The 16137-nt window shown below is 54.1% G+C and overlaps 5 protein-coding genes across 5 annotated transcripts; 2 read left to right on the plus strand and 3 right to left on the minus strand.

The window, feature by feature from the left end:
• Positions 1 to 875: 875 nt before the first annotated feature.
• Positions 876 to 3293, plus strand: F5Z01DRAFT_629880 (uncharacterized protein; the record flags this gene model as incomplete). Its single annotated transcript, XM_046261689.1, has 1 exon — positions 876 to 3293. One exon carries the CDS (start codon positions 876 to 878, stop codon positions 3291 to 3293), a length of 2418 nt encoding a protein of 805 aa, XP_046114198.1.
• A 74-nt stretch (positions 3294 to 3367) lies between these two features.
• F5Z01DRAFT_666722 (poly polymerase catalytic domain-containing protein) lies at positions 3368 to 6107 on the minus strand. The gene is made up of 4 exons (XM_046264250.1): positions 5837 to 6107; positions 5103 to 5785; positions 3758 to 5050; positions 3368 to 3709 (listed from the first exon to the last, which is right to left on the minus strand). The coding sequence occupies exons 2-4, from the start codon at positions 5769 to 5771 to the stop codon at positions 3587 to 3589; spliced, it is 2085 nt and encodes a 694-aa protein (XP_046114199.1). The 5' UTR covers positions 5772 to 5785; positions 5837 to 6107; the 3' UTR covers positions 3368 to 3586.
• F5Z01DRAFT_666723 (uncharacterized protein) lies at positions 6108 to 6577 on the plus strand. Its single transcript, XM_046264251.1, has one exon. The coding sequence runs from the start codon at positions 6260 to 6262 to the stop codon at positions 6551 to 6553; it is 294 nt and encodes a 97-aa protein (XP_046114200.1). The 5' UTR covers positions 6108 to 6259; the 3' UTR covers positions 6554 to 6577.
• On the minus strand, positions 6401 to 8737 carry F5Z01DRAFT_379623 (uncharacterized protein). Its single transcript, XM_046259410.1, has 2 exons — positions 6925 to 8737; positions 6401 to 6871 (listed from the first exon to the last, which is right to left on the minus strand). The coding sequence occupies exons 1-2, from the start codon at positions 8366 to 8368 to the stop codon at positions 6816 to 6818; spliced, it is 1500 nt and encodes a 499-aa protein (XP_046114201.1). The 5' UTR covers positions 8369 to 8737; the 3' UTR covers positions 6401 to 6815.
• F5Z01DRAFT_378766 (uncharacterized protein) lies at positions 8738 to 14888 on the minus strand. Its single transcript, XM_046259406.1, has 2 exons — positions 14453 to 14888; positions 8738 to 14386 (listed from the first exon to the last, which is right to left on the minus strand). Exons 1-2 carry the CDS (start codon positions 14511 to 14513, stop codon positions 9108 to 9110), a joined length of 5340 nt encoding a protein of 1779 aa, XP_046114202.1. The 5' UTR covers positions 14514 to 14888; the 3' UTR covers positions 8738 to 9107.
• Between the last annotated feature and the right edge of the window lie 1249 nt (positions 14889 to 16137).

Genomic DNA, 16137 nt, shown 5'->3' on the forward strand with positions numbered 1-16137 from the left:
CAAGAATATGACACAATGCTGACTCTGCCGAGACTCGCGACAGCTCATTGACACTAACTCATCAAGAAGTCTGGGGAAATCGTGGGGGTGGACTCCCTCCCTTCAGATGAGTTTATTCTTGTCGTTTGTCGGCTGCCATTGTGCATCCGCATCTGCATCTAACCGACCGCATGCCACCTCTCAGGGTCCTGGACACAAGCCTGGTACTGAACAGCAAGGTCAGTACGTCACTCACTGGATCGCGTCCGCTACGTGGCATGAACGTTCGTGGTCGCACATGCCAATTGAGTAACTCTAAACTGCAGAAGAAGATTTCTTAGTAAGTCAGCATACAGACATGGGATAGTCACATGACAAGGCTTCGCACACGACCAGACGAAGCAATTGTGAGACAAGCCAAACGCAGCCCAAACTCACACTCGGGAGCTCGACTACCACTACCTATCCCGGGGCTCCAACAAGCCCAAGCCTAATAATTGTTCAGTTGGGAAGGGAAGAAAACACTTGGATCGGCCTGTCGGGCTCCACCCCGCAGTCCGGTTCGTCGGCCGGTCGGACACGAGAAACCACCACCACCAGTCCAGTCCACCACGCCTGCGCCAAGCCCGATTGCTTCCCAGTACCTAATGACAATCTCTGCCATCAAAGCGTACATTCGTCTCTCCGCATCGACCCAGACCGCTTCAACGGCGCCATCCTGAGACGACTTCGTGACCGACACAAGCACCCTCCCACAACTCGTCCTCCACTCGACGACACCCGCTTCTCTCGATCCCATCGTCCGTTCCACCATACAATCAACATCCCACGTCCGTCCGACTAATTCACGCCGCTGACCACTTTCGTGAGTCTCGCGTGCCCATGCGAGACTCATAATGGACACTGCCTCCCATGCCAACGCCAACGACGACCGGTCACTCACGCCCATAAACACCGCCACCACCACCACCTCTGACAACGACCCCAACTCCCACAAGTCCGGCTACTCATCGCCGAGCCGGGTACCGAAAAAGTCCTCGACGACATGCACCACGTGCCGAGCCAGAAAGGTCCGCTGTAACGGCGTACGCCCCATTTGCTTCAATTGCCAACGCCTGGGCTTCCCCTGCTCATACGACGACGACGCTGCGGATCCGGCAGCAGCGGCCGCGGCCTGGAGTGCCGCCCTGCCCAAGCGCAGGGTCAAGCAAGCCTGCCTGAGCTGCCACTCGCGCAAGGCTCGCTGCTCCGGACACATGCCCGCCTGCGAGCGGTGCAGGGCCCAGGGCATCGAGTGCGTGTACCGGCCGACTAAGCGGGCCAGGATCACAAACAAGAGCTTCAGCGCGGGCCGCCACAGTCCACAGAGCCACGACGACGAGCGCGACGAAATGCATGATAGCGACCCTGGGTTCGGGGATCCGGCTGGTGGCGGCATGGCAACACCCAACTTTGGCTCAGGGGACGCTCCTCAAAACGGGTCGGCACCGGATGACTCGTTCGACGCCTTGATAGGACGCACTTTTGAGAAGTTCTTTCGACACGTGCACCACATACCCATGTACTCCTTCCTCCATCGAGCATCACTCATGGAGCAGTATCACGCGGGCAACGTGGAACGGCCCTTGTTGCTGGCTCTTATTGGAATCACCTCTTGCCTCACGGACATGGGCCCCGGCATGAGAGCGTACGGTGCGAGGTGCATTGACGAGGCCGAGTCCCTCATCCTGATGGACTATGCCCGGCCGTCCACAATAAAGGTGCAAGCGCTCGTTTTCATGATCAAACATAGAATCTTGTCGAACCGCTTTCAGAGCGCCTTCATGCTGCTGGGTATCGCAGGGCGATGCTGTGCAGCGCTTCGACTAAACTACGACGCCCCTAGTCTCTGCTTCCTCGCCCAGGAATCAAGACGAAGACTTATGTGGTCCATATACTGCATCGACTCGGGGCTGTCCGGCGGCCATCGCGACTTTTCACTGTGGCGGGTGGAGCGCATATTCGTTGGTCTGCCATGCAACGAGCGCAACTTTGAATTCGATCTGCCTCAGGAGACTGAGCAGCTCATCCCGGAGCCGGGGCAACCACAACTACCGCATGGCGAAGATGTCGGGTCTCTGGCCTTGCACATCCGCATCCAGCACATCCGTCACAAGATTGCCGAGTTCACGAAAGACGCCCTAAACAACCCGACAATACGCCCCAGCGATCTACAAACAAAGGTCCTCTCCCTCCACCGCGAACTCGAAGACTTTGCCGCCCACCTCCCCACCTCATTCCAGTTCTCAGAGAGCTCCCTCAGACTACGCGCCTATTCGCCGAGGATATGTGTCTTTGTCATGATCCACGTGTGGTGGCGACAGTGCCACTGCGACCTGTACCGTTTGGGACTGATTGGCCTGAGAGAAGCCCTCCCGCACTCGGCTCTCGAAAAGTTCGACTCGAGTTTCATTGAGCATTGCCAGCGTCAATGTGTCGACCACGCCATGGCCATGGCGAGCATATTCCAATCCATGCAGAAGCTCGGCGCGAAACCAGTCGCCGACCTCGACCTCGCAATCTGTGCGTACCAGTGCGCGCGCATGCTCAAGTACGCCTACCACGCCAACTCGGGTAACCTGAACCTCTCGCCGGAATCGGTCATGGAGCAGTTCAACGTCTGTCTACAGTGCGTGAGGGACTGCTGCACGGGAACTGCGGCCGCTGGTATTCGCGCGGACCTGGAGAAACTTATCAGTCAGGGGCTGGGGCCGAGGATCACGCCGTCACGACCCAGCCCGCCTCCTGACCCGAATCGGAACAGGAACTCGGGCAGATTCCCCGATGATGGGCCAGGCAACCAGCCTGTCCGCCAGACCCCCGTGAACAATGGCAACAGCCACAGGAACGGCGGGTATAACAACAACAGCAACAATAATAACGCCAACAACAGCATCCCGAATGATGTTGTCATGGCTTCTGCTCAAGATGCAGCAGCAGCCAACTCGGCGCCGCAGGAAGCGTTCAACGTCCCACCCGCCCAGATGCTGCCCATGCAGACAAACATGATGGTCTCCCCTCAGAACTGGGGCTCGCCGGTCGGCAACGCTCCCCCGGATGCGCAGCAAGACTCCATGCCCAATGTCCAGCATCAGGAAGGCCCGCCGTCAGAGCTCAACAATGCTTTCGAGGGTGCCATGGACGGCCTTGGACTGGACAATGGCTTGGACTACGCCATGGGCATCGACGTGAACATGTGGAACCCTGGACAGAATAACGAGTGGCAGCCCCCCAGCGGCGACTTGAACATGAGCGGTGCCGGCGTCGGCGTCTAGAGCTCCTCGCCGATGGGTGCAAGGACGGATGTGAGTAACATACAGTTGGATGCCGTTACGAAGAAAAGGTGGAATGTCTATTTGAAAATGATACCCATGCGACCCTGCTAGACATTTCAATGAACAACTACAAAACTGAGAAACCTACCTGAACAGAACCACGTCGCCTTGCCGCCTATAAACCACTTCCACATCACTATGCGACTGCGTCTGTACCTCGCTCTTTGCAAATGCACTACATTACGACATATGCCCGTGCCAAACATCGCAGCAAATGTCATACACCTGTCACCCTACATCTTCACGCGGAAGAGGTAGCGCAGCTTGACCTGGGCAACGTCGTACACAATGAACTCGTTGTAGTAGAGTCCAGCGCCCTTGACGCCCGTCGGCCCTGGCGTCTGGTCAAGGTCGGGCTGCGGAGCGTTAGTAACACATCTACTCAACCTGATTTGCAAACTTACGATTTTGACACCCTTGAGGCTTGGATGAGCAATGCTGCCATCAACCCACTTGCTAGGGCCAGTGTTGCCCATACCCCATGTGCTGTGCATGCCGCCTTTCTTCGCTGTTTCTCCGGCCTGGTAGCTTGCACTCGTGAGCTTCTGCATGGGGTCGCCCAGTTCGGCCTCACAAAGGAGGAGCAGTGCTTCGCCTCCGGTGATAAAGGAGCAGCAGTAGTTGGCAGATTTCGAAGACATGTCGGCAAGATAAATACCCTTGCCAAACATGTAACCACTGACAGGTGCTTCTGGGGGCGCGATGCGAAGACCTTGACTGAGGATACCACCAAAATTGGTCGCGCGGGAACCATGCCACAGAAGACGACGATCGGACTTGATCTTGGAATAGGGGGACTCGTCGAATCGGACTGTCTCTCCTTGCCGCTCAATGCGGAAGATCTGTTGCACCTTGTAGTTGACATGGTGAGTGGCACCGCGGGAGTCGTTGAGGTACCGCGATAGCACGTCGAATTCGGTGCTCCCCTGATCCAGTGGTGTCATCTCCTCCATACCGAGACCCTGGAACTGACGATCCAATGGGTGCACGGTGTGCTGTGTCTTCCTGTCGACCTTCATGATTTCTGCCGCGTCTTTCATGTCCGACAAGCTCTCCAAAAGTTCAATCTCCTTCTTCAGCAAAGTATCCTCGCTGATGATAGGGGGGCGATTGCGGCCAAATGCGTGAGGGATCACGGAGTAGTATGTGTTGGACAGATGCTCCTTGGCCGCCGCGAAAGACATGTTCCACTCAGAGGTCGCTAGATCAGGATCGTCCATGATGGCAGCCAGATTCTTGAGCTGCTGGAAACCACGCGTAATGGTTGCCTTGCTGAGCTTTCCGAGTGGCATCTTGTTCGCGTCGTAGTTGAGAGCGCTCATGTTGGCCTGGAAGAATTGCTGGTTGAAGATGAGTTCCATCAGCTCCTGTACCGGCTTTTCGAGCGTACATTTAGGGGGGGCGACGTCCTCTTCAGCATCCTCCTTCTTGACGCCATTTGTACTAGCTGCACCGTCACCATCCTCATCGTCTGAGTCTGGGTTGTAGCTCCGCTCAACAAAAGCATACTTCCCGGGCTTCGGGTCAGCACCACGGTTGTCCCATGAAAGGCCGGACTTGTCTTTGAACTTTTTGCAGAAGTTCTTGATTGCATCGGCCTCGCTACCACTGCCTAGCATTGCGCTTTGACCTATTTCACCAACGCGACCCCATCGAGTCCAGGTTTTGAAGTCGCCTGCAGCCGCATTGTGAATAATCTAGACCAATGTTAGTGGGGAGTCTCGCGTATCGGCAGTTTGGTCCGCAAACCTGAATCTTGTAAAATTTGTTCGCATTTTTGCCAGAGTTGGATTGGTTGAGCGAGGCGTCCCAGATCAAACCAGTCGCCGGTTCCACGTAGACTACCCAGCTCTTCAACGGGCAGTATGGATCTAGCTCCACGAGCACATTGTCCTTGGTTGCAAACTGTCCCTCTGCTATTCGTTTCGTGTCCTCTGCAGCTTCTGAGACCGATTTATCTCCCTTAGGTCCGTCTGCTTTGGTCTTCTTCTGATCCGGCTCCTCGTCCACTTTGGGTGAGGCAGCCCGTTTCTTTGAGGCTTTTGCCCCGTTGACTGCTGTGCCATTGCTTGCGGCAAGCTTTGACCACAAATAGCCATCATGGTTGAGGGCAGTACCTTGCTTGTTGGTGTCAATCACCCATTGAGGACTGACAATGGGCAATGATGCGTCTTCGGCTGCTTTGAGGTTCTTTCCTTGAGCATTGTATGCATCCTCCGAGCAAACAACGTGCGTGGTTGATTTCGTAGTAGACCGGCTCACCTTGGCGCCCAGTGAAGTGAGTATCTTTTCCAGTCCTGCCTTGGTCTCCCCGAAGGCGTCTAGCTTTCCTTCCAAGTAAATGGTAAACCCATCGAATGGACTGCTCGTTTGGGACGCTTGCGCCGCAGCGCCTCTAGCTGATCTGCGAGTCGCCATGAATCCGCAGTAAGCTGCAGGTGTCAGTCAGTGAGCCGATCACTGAATGTGAATCAAATGCTTACATAGTCCAAGCAAAAGGGAGAGTAATGACAGAGATTCCGTAGGCTAGCGTCTGCTTACTGGGAGTGCTGTGTCAAATCAAAGACCTGTCCCGTTGTACAACAGAGTGCTGAATCCCGATGCGCAAGGGGATGATGGGAAACAGTGGCGGCCAACGAGGTACAAGTTTCGTGGAGGAGAAGACGTGTCCGGTGTTCTTCGAGGAGCGCGATGGTATGGGAGAGTAAGGGAAAATATTTCTAAAGAAGAAATGCTGGTGAGGCAAGCAGCTGCCGTTTTGTTGTTGAACTTCAGCTGCGGAAGCCACGAGCCTTGGCACGGCTCAGCCTGGAATCAGTGGGGAAAGAACGATCGGAGCAACTCCACAGACGCCAGGCACCAGCGCGCGTTGGCAGGGGTTGTGCAGGTCCCTCCGCAACACGTCGATGACACGGATTCACATGACTTTTTCTTTCCAGAGCTTTCTATCTGTACTGGGAGCAGGCAACAGCCTCTCCGATAGTGGCATCAGACGTTTGTTGACTCCAGTCGATTCTTCAAGTGGCTGCATGTGGGCCGCGCACTTCAAACCCCTGTTGTGTACTAACGTAGGACCGCCGATTGCGGCCCTCGAGACCTTGAGACTTGACAGTACTAACGTAAGTCATATAGAAATCGCGTCACCAGTTGACAAGTATCCGTACTTGTATATTATTAAGTGCACTGTACCCGGTACTTAATAGGTGCCCGAATCTATGTCCAGCATCAATAAGTCTATTATCTACTTAGACATTCGTGTCAATACAAAGCTATGACCTTTTTTAACATCTTGATTGAATGTTCCGTATTGAGTATTGACGCAATGAACGAAGTATATGGTATGTGGCCTAGGCAATTGCAACAGGAAAAAGATGGCCGGTGACTATGAGCCGAAATTGATAGCCAAGGGCAATGTAAAGAAACATGAAACGATAACACCTTGAACGCCTTTCTGAAAGCCTGTCATTCGTCATCTTCCTCCTCCTCACTATCCTCATGAGCGTCTTCATCCATACTTTCTGTTATTCATTAGCATTACAACGTGGAATGCAGGAAACTAAGTGTATCATACCATCTGAATCGCTTGAGTTGTTGCCAGAGGCGTAGCGGTGTCCGCCATGGTCTGGGAAATCCGAAGGGCCTATCAGAGGAATGACACTTTTCTCAACAAAGGTCTTCCAATCGGTTCCCTTGTAGTGTTTCGTGGCCTGTCTGTCCGTGAATCGAACTGGCCTACGCCCGGCCGATCTCACTGCGCCGCGCTCCTGCATACAGCCGATCATGATTTCCTCCAAATGCAAGTGTGGAATGGCTACTAGTCGTTTGATGAAAGGCTCCCACGCAGAAGCCTTGGGGTCGCCAGATGACATTGAAGGGGCAGGCGGACGAGGAAGCAACGGCAGGGAAACTTTCCAGAGTTCCAATTTGCAGAGCCGAGGGGCGAATTTAGCGATGAGTGAGAGGAGAGACTCAGGCTCCGCGGCGATGAAACCCAGACTAAGGGCATCGAGCTTCTCCAGGCTGACAGGGCTAGGAAGCCCAGGGGGGAGGCTGTCCAAATTGGCATGGGTGTCCTCGGCCAAGATCGGCAACGACAGCCACTTCAGGAGACTTGAGGCCTCGGGCGAATGTCCATTATGTACATTGATGCGTAGATCTCGGAGGTCCGGCATATGTTGGAGAAACGCCGTGAAGTAGCGGTAGTGATAAATGTTATCTTGCTCAATATTCGGCTTACTGAGGGAAACATGAAACCTTTGAAGTCCCCGAAGGACTGGGAGGATCTCTGGCGAGATGGTGAGATCTAGGGCGAAGCTGTGGTCGTCCATGCCGTCGTTAGACAACTGTTCAATCGACTTGACACTCACCTCAGCCTCCCCCAAGGCGGACAAGACGCTGTGGAACACAGTGGCGGTGAAGTTGTCTGTGTCGGCTCCCCAGCTTGACGAGTTCCTAATGCGGACTACGGCGCCTGCCCTCTCAGAGATAGTGGCGCCATGACTTCTCCATTTTGAGGTATTGACTGAATCCTTCTGTCTCTTATTGACCGAGTTAAAGTCGCGGACAACCACCTTCTCGAGGTTGGGCAGGTTGCGCATTGCTTCCGCCAGAAGCTTCACTTGTTTGCCGGTGCGGAGCAGCATGGCCTGCGCAGCAAAGAGATCGTTGGCCTGAAGGTAGCTATCGAGGCTGCTGGATGACTCATGATCAACACGCTCAATATGCAACGGCAAGATCTGATCCGTGCCAATCTGGAGGCATCGGATCTTGTCTGCGAGTCTGCTTTGTTGGGAGATGCTGATGAGGGCGCGAAGGCTGAATGGACTGATCATAAATTGCTTGCGCGAAAAGTATTCGTCGGTGAAGGAGTTCCAGGTCCTATCTTCAATGGCCTTACAGCTCAGCCGAAGAGAACATAGCTCTGGCGTCGTGAGATATTGGGTTATTGTGAGAAGAATTTCCACTGGTATTGCCTTGATTGGGCATGCCGTCTGGCTCGTGAGGCTGTGAGCCATTGTGTAAATTGGCTTAAGAAATTCAAGATTTTTCAAAGAATGAGACTGGAGTTATTGTAAGGGGCTTGCCACTTTATAGCTCTGCTACCTCAATAACCTCTAGGGGCCCCAGGGGCTAGGCTGCAGCCTGCAGGCAACAGTGCTGTATGGACCCCGAATGAACGTCTTTGCTACTACCTAGGCAATAGCCCTGTTTAAAGTGGTGCCAATATTAAGTAAGAATTACAGTCTGCGAGCCTGATAAAGCCTGGGAACCGCACAGGGCTATCACAAGATTCACACCCATTTGAAGGCACATGTCCCCAACACTAAGCCATATATAGCTAGATTCTGCCCACCAGCGCCAGCGACTTGAGTACGGTATTGAAGCGCTGCCGGCGTGTTCACTTTATGCATATCATGGATACACGCACAGAGTTCAATTGAGCTTTGGCAGAGCGCATGATAATATGTGACGGCCTGACTAGTAAGTTTATTGATGCTGAACATAGATTTAGGACTCATAGAGTCTCTAGTGCAGCGCACTTAGTAACATACTTACCCACTGGTGACGCGATTATTAGTCTATGTGACTTAGTATTGTCAAGGTCTCCGAAAACACAGGTTGGCTGTGGAATGGCCAAGCCAATGGTATAGTGCCAGTGATACGCAGCGCCTCCGAGTCTCAAGATCCAAATAGTGAAAGAAGAACAATCTATAATGCAACGCTTGCAATGTGCCAGCTTTCCAAGCACGCTCATCACTTGAAGCCCACAAACTCATTCTCCCGCAAGAAATTCTTGGCAAGTTCGTCGCCGCCTTGCTCCGCTGCCTCCATCCAGTGAACGGCAACACACATTAATCCCGGATCGTTGCGAGGATCAGCCTCTTCAGTTCCATACTTCTCAAAGGCACTGCCCATCGAACCACCGAGACGGCCCCCTGATCCTTGGGAGCCCGCGATGCCAGCGCCAGGCACTCCAGCCATGGGCCTACCCTTCTCATTGCGTCCGTATTTCTCCATGACTGCGGGCTTGAAGACCTCCCGGGGCTTAGACAACGGCTGCGTGGTACGCTCAACTGCTTCCGGATTGGCGAGATAGAACAAGGCCAATTCTCGTTGTGCCGTCGAATAGCCCTCCTTGGCAGTGATAGCCCACATCTTGCCAGCGTCTTCGAGTGAATATGACGTGGAAGGTGGAGGTGGCGTGCTGGTTGCCGAGTGTGGTTCATCTGAAGACGCTTCAACAGCCTTGCGAGCAACGGCGTGTGCCGCAACAATGTCGTCGGCCATGCTCATCATTGTACGGCACACCTCCCCTTTCAGCTTCAGAGCGGCCATGCCCGTGTTCCAAAATGCGGTGCCTTTCTCTGGCTGGTCAATGATTGACGGAGGCACAAATGCAGCGATCAGCTGCAAATCGCGAAACAGGGAAGCTGGACGGATGGAGGCATCGCGAAACAGCGCGAGCAACTCGTTGACGATAACGTCAGAAACGCCAGGACCCGGGGGTGCCCCTTCTCGTCCGCTTGGAGGTATGCTGGCCTGCGAACCTTGCGAACGTACCCCGAATTCATCCGTCGCACTGGAGCCTGCATCAGACCGATTCCACCGAGACCTCTTGGACTTCTTTGCGGAGAGAGATGCCGAGATCAGGTTCTCCAACTCATTCAACGCATTGAGCTTTGCGTGTGGGTTTGGATGAACGCTGAAAGTGTTCAGCAGGCGTTGATAGGCCTTCTTGAAAGGGAATTTGTAACTGTCCCGATCAACCTTGTCGTTCGATCGAGCGTGCTCTTTGTAATGCGTCGCAGGAGGTACCGCCACTTCGGTGATGTCTGAACCTCGCTCTGATATCTGATCGCCTACCCCTCGCAGGTTGCCAAAACTCTTCTTCTTCTCCAGTGCCCTCGGTCGAGCTGCGCTTCGAGGCTGCGCAGCCTCCTTCTCTCTTTCTCTCTCCTTCTCCTTGTCTCTTTCCTTTTCCTTGTCCGATTTTTGGCGTGCTCGCCTGTCCAGTGCCTCTTTCCGATCGAGACAGGATTGCCCAAACTTGGCGAACCAAGCGTCCGTCTCGGATCCCCTGGAGATGACGAGACTCCCAAGATCGGATAGGAGCAGACTGGTTAACGTCTGTCGAAGCTCTGTGAGGAAACGGGTTTTCTCGTCGTCCATGCGCTGCTGATGAAGTGTTTCGTTTGAAGACGCAGAGGTGCCTGGTCTTCCCATTGACATGCTCGAACTAGATGGGACATTGCCGTACGGGTTGGACCCAGAGAAAGTGGTTGAAAGGTTGGTCAAGCTCGTCGTTGGTGAATATGCCCTCGAGTTTCCCGAGCCAGGCGACATGGCAGGCTGGAACGGAGTCCAGAATGTGCTTGCTGTGTCGATTGTGTTGTGAGGTGAATGCTTATCGAAATAGTCGTGCCCGTCAAGAATCTCCGAGAGTGGTGCACTCGATCTTGGCATGCCGAACCGTGCATCCAGCGAATGTTGGCTTCCGCCATGGGATGACTGTGCCCTGGGATCACGGTGCAGTGAGCCTGGCCGGCTTGAGGAACTGAATCGCTGAGGACCGTCGCTCATGATGCTTGAGGAATCGTCTCCAGCCCATGCGTGGTGATCGCGCTCGCGAGCCTTCATCCGTTCGAATGCGGCCTTGTCTCTCCTGTACAGCTCGCTCGACCACAACACCGGCGCGTCCCGAAGTGTTTCGCCAACCAACTTCTTCACGCATTTGTCAACCTCGCAACAAAAGCGGTGAATACGTTCTTCGCCTCTGCAAAAGTTCTCGATGCCGAACTGTCGCAGCCATTTGAGAACCAGATCTGACTGGTCGTCGCTCAACTTGTTGGGGCCGCCTTGGTCATCGGAGGCAGCCAAGAGGTCCATGATCTGAGATTCTGTCTGGATGAGGTACGAATTAGCTGTACCTCGAGGCGCGTTTGTTTTGGTCCGCTGGATCGAGCTCCAGCGCCGAGGTTGCGCCATGGTCCTAAGCGCTTGGCAGATGTCCCTGCTATGAGTGTACTCTCGGCTGTTCCGCACATCCGCTACGAACCACATCTTGTCGCGAATCGCCCGCACACGTCGCATCATCCGATCAATGTGTCCCTCGTGCCTTTCCTGACTCTGCTTGAGCCAGATCAACCATGCGTCATATTCTTCGATGGCAGCGGCCGATCGGCGAATCGAGTCTCTTGGACCGCGCGAGAAGATGTTAATCAGAGCAGTGAATCCGTTCTGTCTGAGCGAAGAGCTCGCGTCCAGACGTTCGAGCTGCTTCAGAGTTTTCCAGTACATGTGTGACGCCACGAAATCAGCTTGAGACTTGGATTGAGCTGACGCTGACTTGAGCATGGTGATGAGGACAGCCTCGGGGGGTTCCATCCTTTGTGGGCCACGCGCTGGATTCGTCGAGACACCTTCAGGTGAGGATTCGACGTCTGCATTAACTTGGTTCCTGTAAGGATTACGGCTGGCCATGGTCCTTTCCGGGGTGATGATCCTATTTTTGGACTTGTATTTCTTAAGGCCTGACGCTCGGTTGCTCAAGGGTCCAGTTTCGGGCTCAAGGTTCCTGGGTATCTCATAGTCCTGTACCAGTTTCAGTATGGAATCCCGCAGTTGATGGTAGTCCTTGTCCATGTGAGGGCCATCCGCTACGTCGTCATCGTCGTCAGTATCGGTCGTTGAAGAAACTTCATCTTGGTCGTGCTCATCATCGGGATCATATGTCATGTGAGTCGAGAGACTTTTGCCGTCTGAAGACACGAAAAGCACCATCCATCTCTCGGCGCAAGGGTGGCAGGTTCCGCGAGTTGCTTCTGCACCCAGGGCCGTCTTCAACTCATGCAAACCGAGACGAAGGCGGTACCCGTCCTCCTCATATTTCCCTTGGCGTCGCAGTGTTTCGGTATCCATGACAGGGGGCGAGTACCTCTGGGCCGCCATGGTGACCGTTGGATCGGCAAAGAAACCTTCTCCCGAAGCGGTAACATCAGACCCAGCACTGGTGCTAATGATGGACGCAGTCTCGGTGTTATGTCTGCTATGCGCCATTGAGATGGGTTGCGAAATGGCAGACATACCAGAAACCGACGCCGGGCCAGACCGAAAGCTGCTTGCTCCTGACACAGGCTTCCTTTCGGGGAAGAGGGCGTTCACCAGGGTTTCCATGTCGGCGGGGCTGATGATCAAGTAGGGATGGACCTCTGCGGTTTCTCGCAGTGATGTGATCGAACGAGCTGGCAAGAGTTTGGTCGTGGGAGCCTTGGACCGCGCACCTCGGAACCTGGACATGATGCTGTCGACATGGGCCTTGATCCGTACGGGAATATCGACCGGCGCGCAAGTAGCAGAGGGCTTGCCCGTCCATAGGATGGAAACATACTCGTGTGCTTTCATAGCAACCTTTTTGAGAATCTTTTCCCTAGCATATGGTGTGATGTGGTGCTCTGAGAGCATGCCGTAGGCCTCGGGATAACTTATGACACCGAGCAGAAAGACGAAAAACAGACATCTCCAGACCAGCCATCGAGAAGAATTCTCAACGTACTTGTTTTCGAGCTTGCTCAAGATGGCATTGCCAAGCTCTAGCAGTCCTTCAGGAATTCCTGTGGCATCTTCGTCATCAACAAGTTCAAACAAATCGTGGACTGCTGCGTCGTAAAAGTCGTTGGCGGCGACCTGATCAGACTGATCCCAGTCAGCGAGGTTAAAGCGTGTACCGTGCTGATCCTCTGCCCGTTCGAGAAGAAACGCGCCATCTTTGAGTATCTTCATCAGGTAAAACTCCATGTTGGATTTACCAGACCAGTCCCGCATGGTGGTCCAGATATTCAGCACTGACACCAGAAACTGCTCCCCGGTTGATTTCGGTTCCGAGATAAGCCTTGCCAAGGCGGTTGCCCAGATATCCGTGCGCCTCTGATCCTCAAGACTGTCTGGACCAGCCGAGTTGGCAAAGCAAGTGTGAATCAGAATGGACAACGGATCGTGTCGCTGGAAGGCAAGTAGACGCTCGACATCGACATTGCTACTGGGCCTCGCGGCTGTCGCTGCATGCGATCGGCCTCCAGAGCGGCCATGGTAAGGCAAGACAGATTCGACGGGTTCTAATCCTTTGTGGTAGCTCAGCAGAGACTGCAGTTCGGAGCTTGACAGTGCCGTCAATCGGGTGGCCAGATATTCCGGGTTTGTTCGAATGTTATTCAAAAAATCCAAGAATACGTTCCTGGTATCGGCCGAAACCTCCTGGAGGAATGGCACGGCAGAGCGCGACAAGCCGGCGTTACCAGATGCTGAGTTAGCTGATGTTTCCAGGCTCTCTGAAGATCCAAGAGCGGCAGATGAAAGGGATTCCAAGTCTGGCTCGACCAGGGCATATCGCCTGAGCTCGTCACAGCTCCGTCGCACATCGTGGATCGCGTTGTACAAGGTCGTGAAATTGTCCTTTTCGTCCTTGCGGAAAGTGTCGAACAGATTCCGATGGGCAACCTCACCGCACCTTGTTAGTCTAGCACTCAAAGCCGTGGATATAAGACTCCGCTGGAGTCGTGTCCGGGTGTTCGCGCGCTTGCGCTCCTGATACTTGGAAAGCCGGACGATGTGAGCGAGCTCCTCGAGCGTGGTGTTTTCAGAGTCACGCGTCAAGTGAGGATTTGTATATTGTGAAAGATCCTGTAAAAGAGATTTCGCATAATGGGTGGACGTTTTCTTCTCTTGGGTCGATTGGGTCGGCGTCACTGGGCGACCAATGCGATCATTCGAGTTGTGTCGCGAGTGTGCTGCTTTCGGTGGCGCTACTTGGGCCACAACAGGCTTTCTTGAGGTGCTCATGGCGGATGACTGTCGACTTTGTCGAGAGCCATCTTGTCGGTTCCGTAGAGGTAGAGCTTGTGCTGGATCTTCGGGTGGTGTCAACGTACGTGAGCGCGGGCGCCTTGGGCGAGATGGGCTGTGGGACGACGCTGGTGTGGGGGACCGAGCCCTCGTGCTAGTCTGGTCGTGGGTTTGGTCGTGGGAAGGTAACACGGCTGTAGAGGTGGTGAGCTGTCAGCAACGAGAAGCACCGAAGTTGTGCAACATGTAGCAGGGCGTACATTCAGACGATGGGTTTATTCGAACCGGCGAAGAAAGAGATCGTTTCATCGGGGTCATCATGTGCCCATGAACACCAAGGAAACAGTCAGGATGTCCGGCGATGGCGAGACAGCTGGCTTGTATGTTATGTGTCGATGTTTGTTTTTGAAACGGGCACGCGGTACACTGTCGAAGGCACGACTACCGGACGTGAATCGTGCGAGCTTGACAGCCGTCGCGTTGGAGGGGGCGAGATCGTGGGGTTTGGGTATCAACAGTCGCAACCAAAATGAAGCGCTAGATCGGACTCGTTACGTCGTTACGTCGTTACGTCGTTACGGAAATGGAAATAACAGTAGGAAAGACAAGGATACCATGGAACAAGAAGAGAGCAGACAACTGTTGAGCTCGAGGCATCGCAGATATTAGGGACGTGGACGTGGGGTAGGGGTCATGAGAAAGGCGATGGACGCCGGACGGGACAAGATTAGCGGCAAGCTGGTTCGAAGCTGCAGGCGGGAAGCAAAGGGGAAAGGCGCCTCTCCCCGGGTAGGTCCTCATGCGCTAAGCCTAACCGGTCGTGTGCTGGCTGGTCGTTCTTCCCTCCAGTCCTTGTCCATGCTTCGTCTGCGTGATGCGTTGGCAACTTGCCTCCAACAATTCCCACCTGCACCACCACTGGCATCAGACTGCGGCCTCAGCCGAGCTGGACATTGGCACTGTTGCTGACCTGTATCCAATGCCATTATTCTGATTTTCACCACCATGTCGTTCAGGACCGCCATGTGCGCTGGCAAACGCCCAATTCAGCGCATACGTACGTAACTGTGTCTTGCAGATGCTGCGTCTATATCCGTACAAGTAGGGCTACGTACCCAGCACAGCTCGTGGCACTGCGGTATTAGTCTAAAACTATCAGAGGAAAGTCTGTGACTGGTTCCACGTATCCAACTGCCAGCGACTGGATCGCTGAGGTACAGCATCATGCTGCCTGTTCCCGGTATTAGACAGCGCATGCGACTAGGGAGGGTGGCTGGCCAGCCTTGCAGTGCTTCCTGCAGTGGGTGAATTGTCCAGGGCGCTCAACAAAACGATTGGGAGCCGCCGTGCAATCGTGAATAACGCGCCGGGTGGCAGACGCACTGAGTTGGCAATGCAGCTCTTCGAGGCCTTGCCCATCCATGGCCCCATGCGCATTGCGACCCCCTCACCGCCCACCGACCAATACATACGTATCATCTACACGGTACATGTATGCATGCCAACTCAGCAGCCACCAACATCCAATAGATGCTAGATACATTTAGAGGACCCCTTACTGTCTTCGTGGCAATCGGGTACGCTGGATGTCGTTGGCCACGGTCGATACCTGTTCAGCGTTCACCGCTCGCCTGGTCCGGGCCCAGTCGGTCTTCACCGAACAAATCTGGCATAGTGCCGTTGGCTGTACAGAGTAGTTCGTGTTCAGGTGCCCTGCATACTCGAATCTACAATCTACGTATGCCTTGCTTGGTGGTTGCTTTTGATTACTCGCAGCTAATTGGACGCAATGAGACCTCAACAGTGGCTGTCGAGTGAAGGCACATACCCTACAGTATCCAAATGGAACAATCGCTGAGAATTGAAGCAAAAGTTTCTTGAAGCTAGAATCATGCATGTATGAAATCGTTATCTTAGTGTAACAGTAGCTGAATAAATCAAGATC

Source organism: Emericellopsis atlantica (genome assembly GCF_019669845.1).
Source record: "Emericellopsis atlantica unplaced genomic scaffold F5Z01scaffold_39, whole genome shotgun sequence".
NCBI classification, from domain to species: Eukaryota; Fungi; Ascomycota; class Sordariomycetes; order Hypocreales; family Bionectriaceae; genus Emericellopsis; species Emericellopsis atlantica.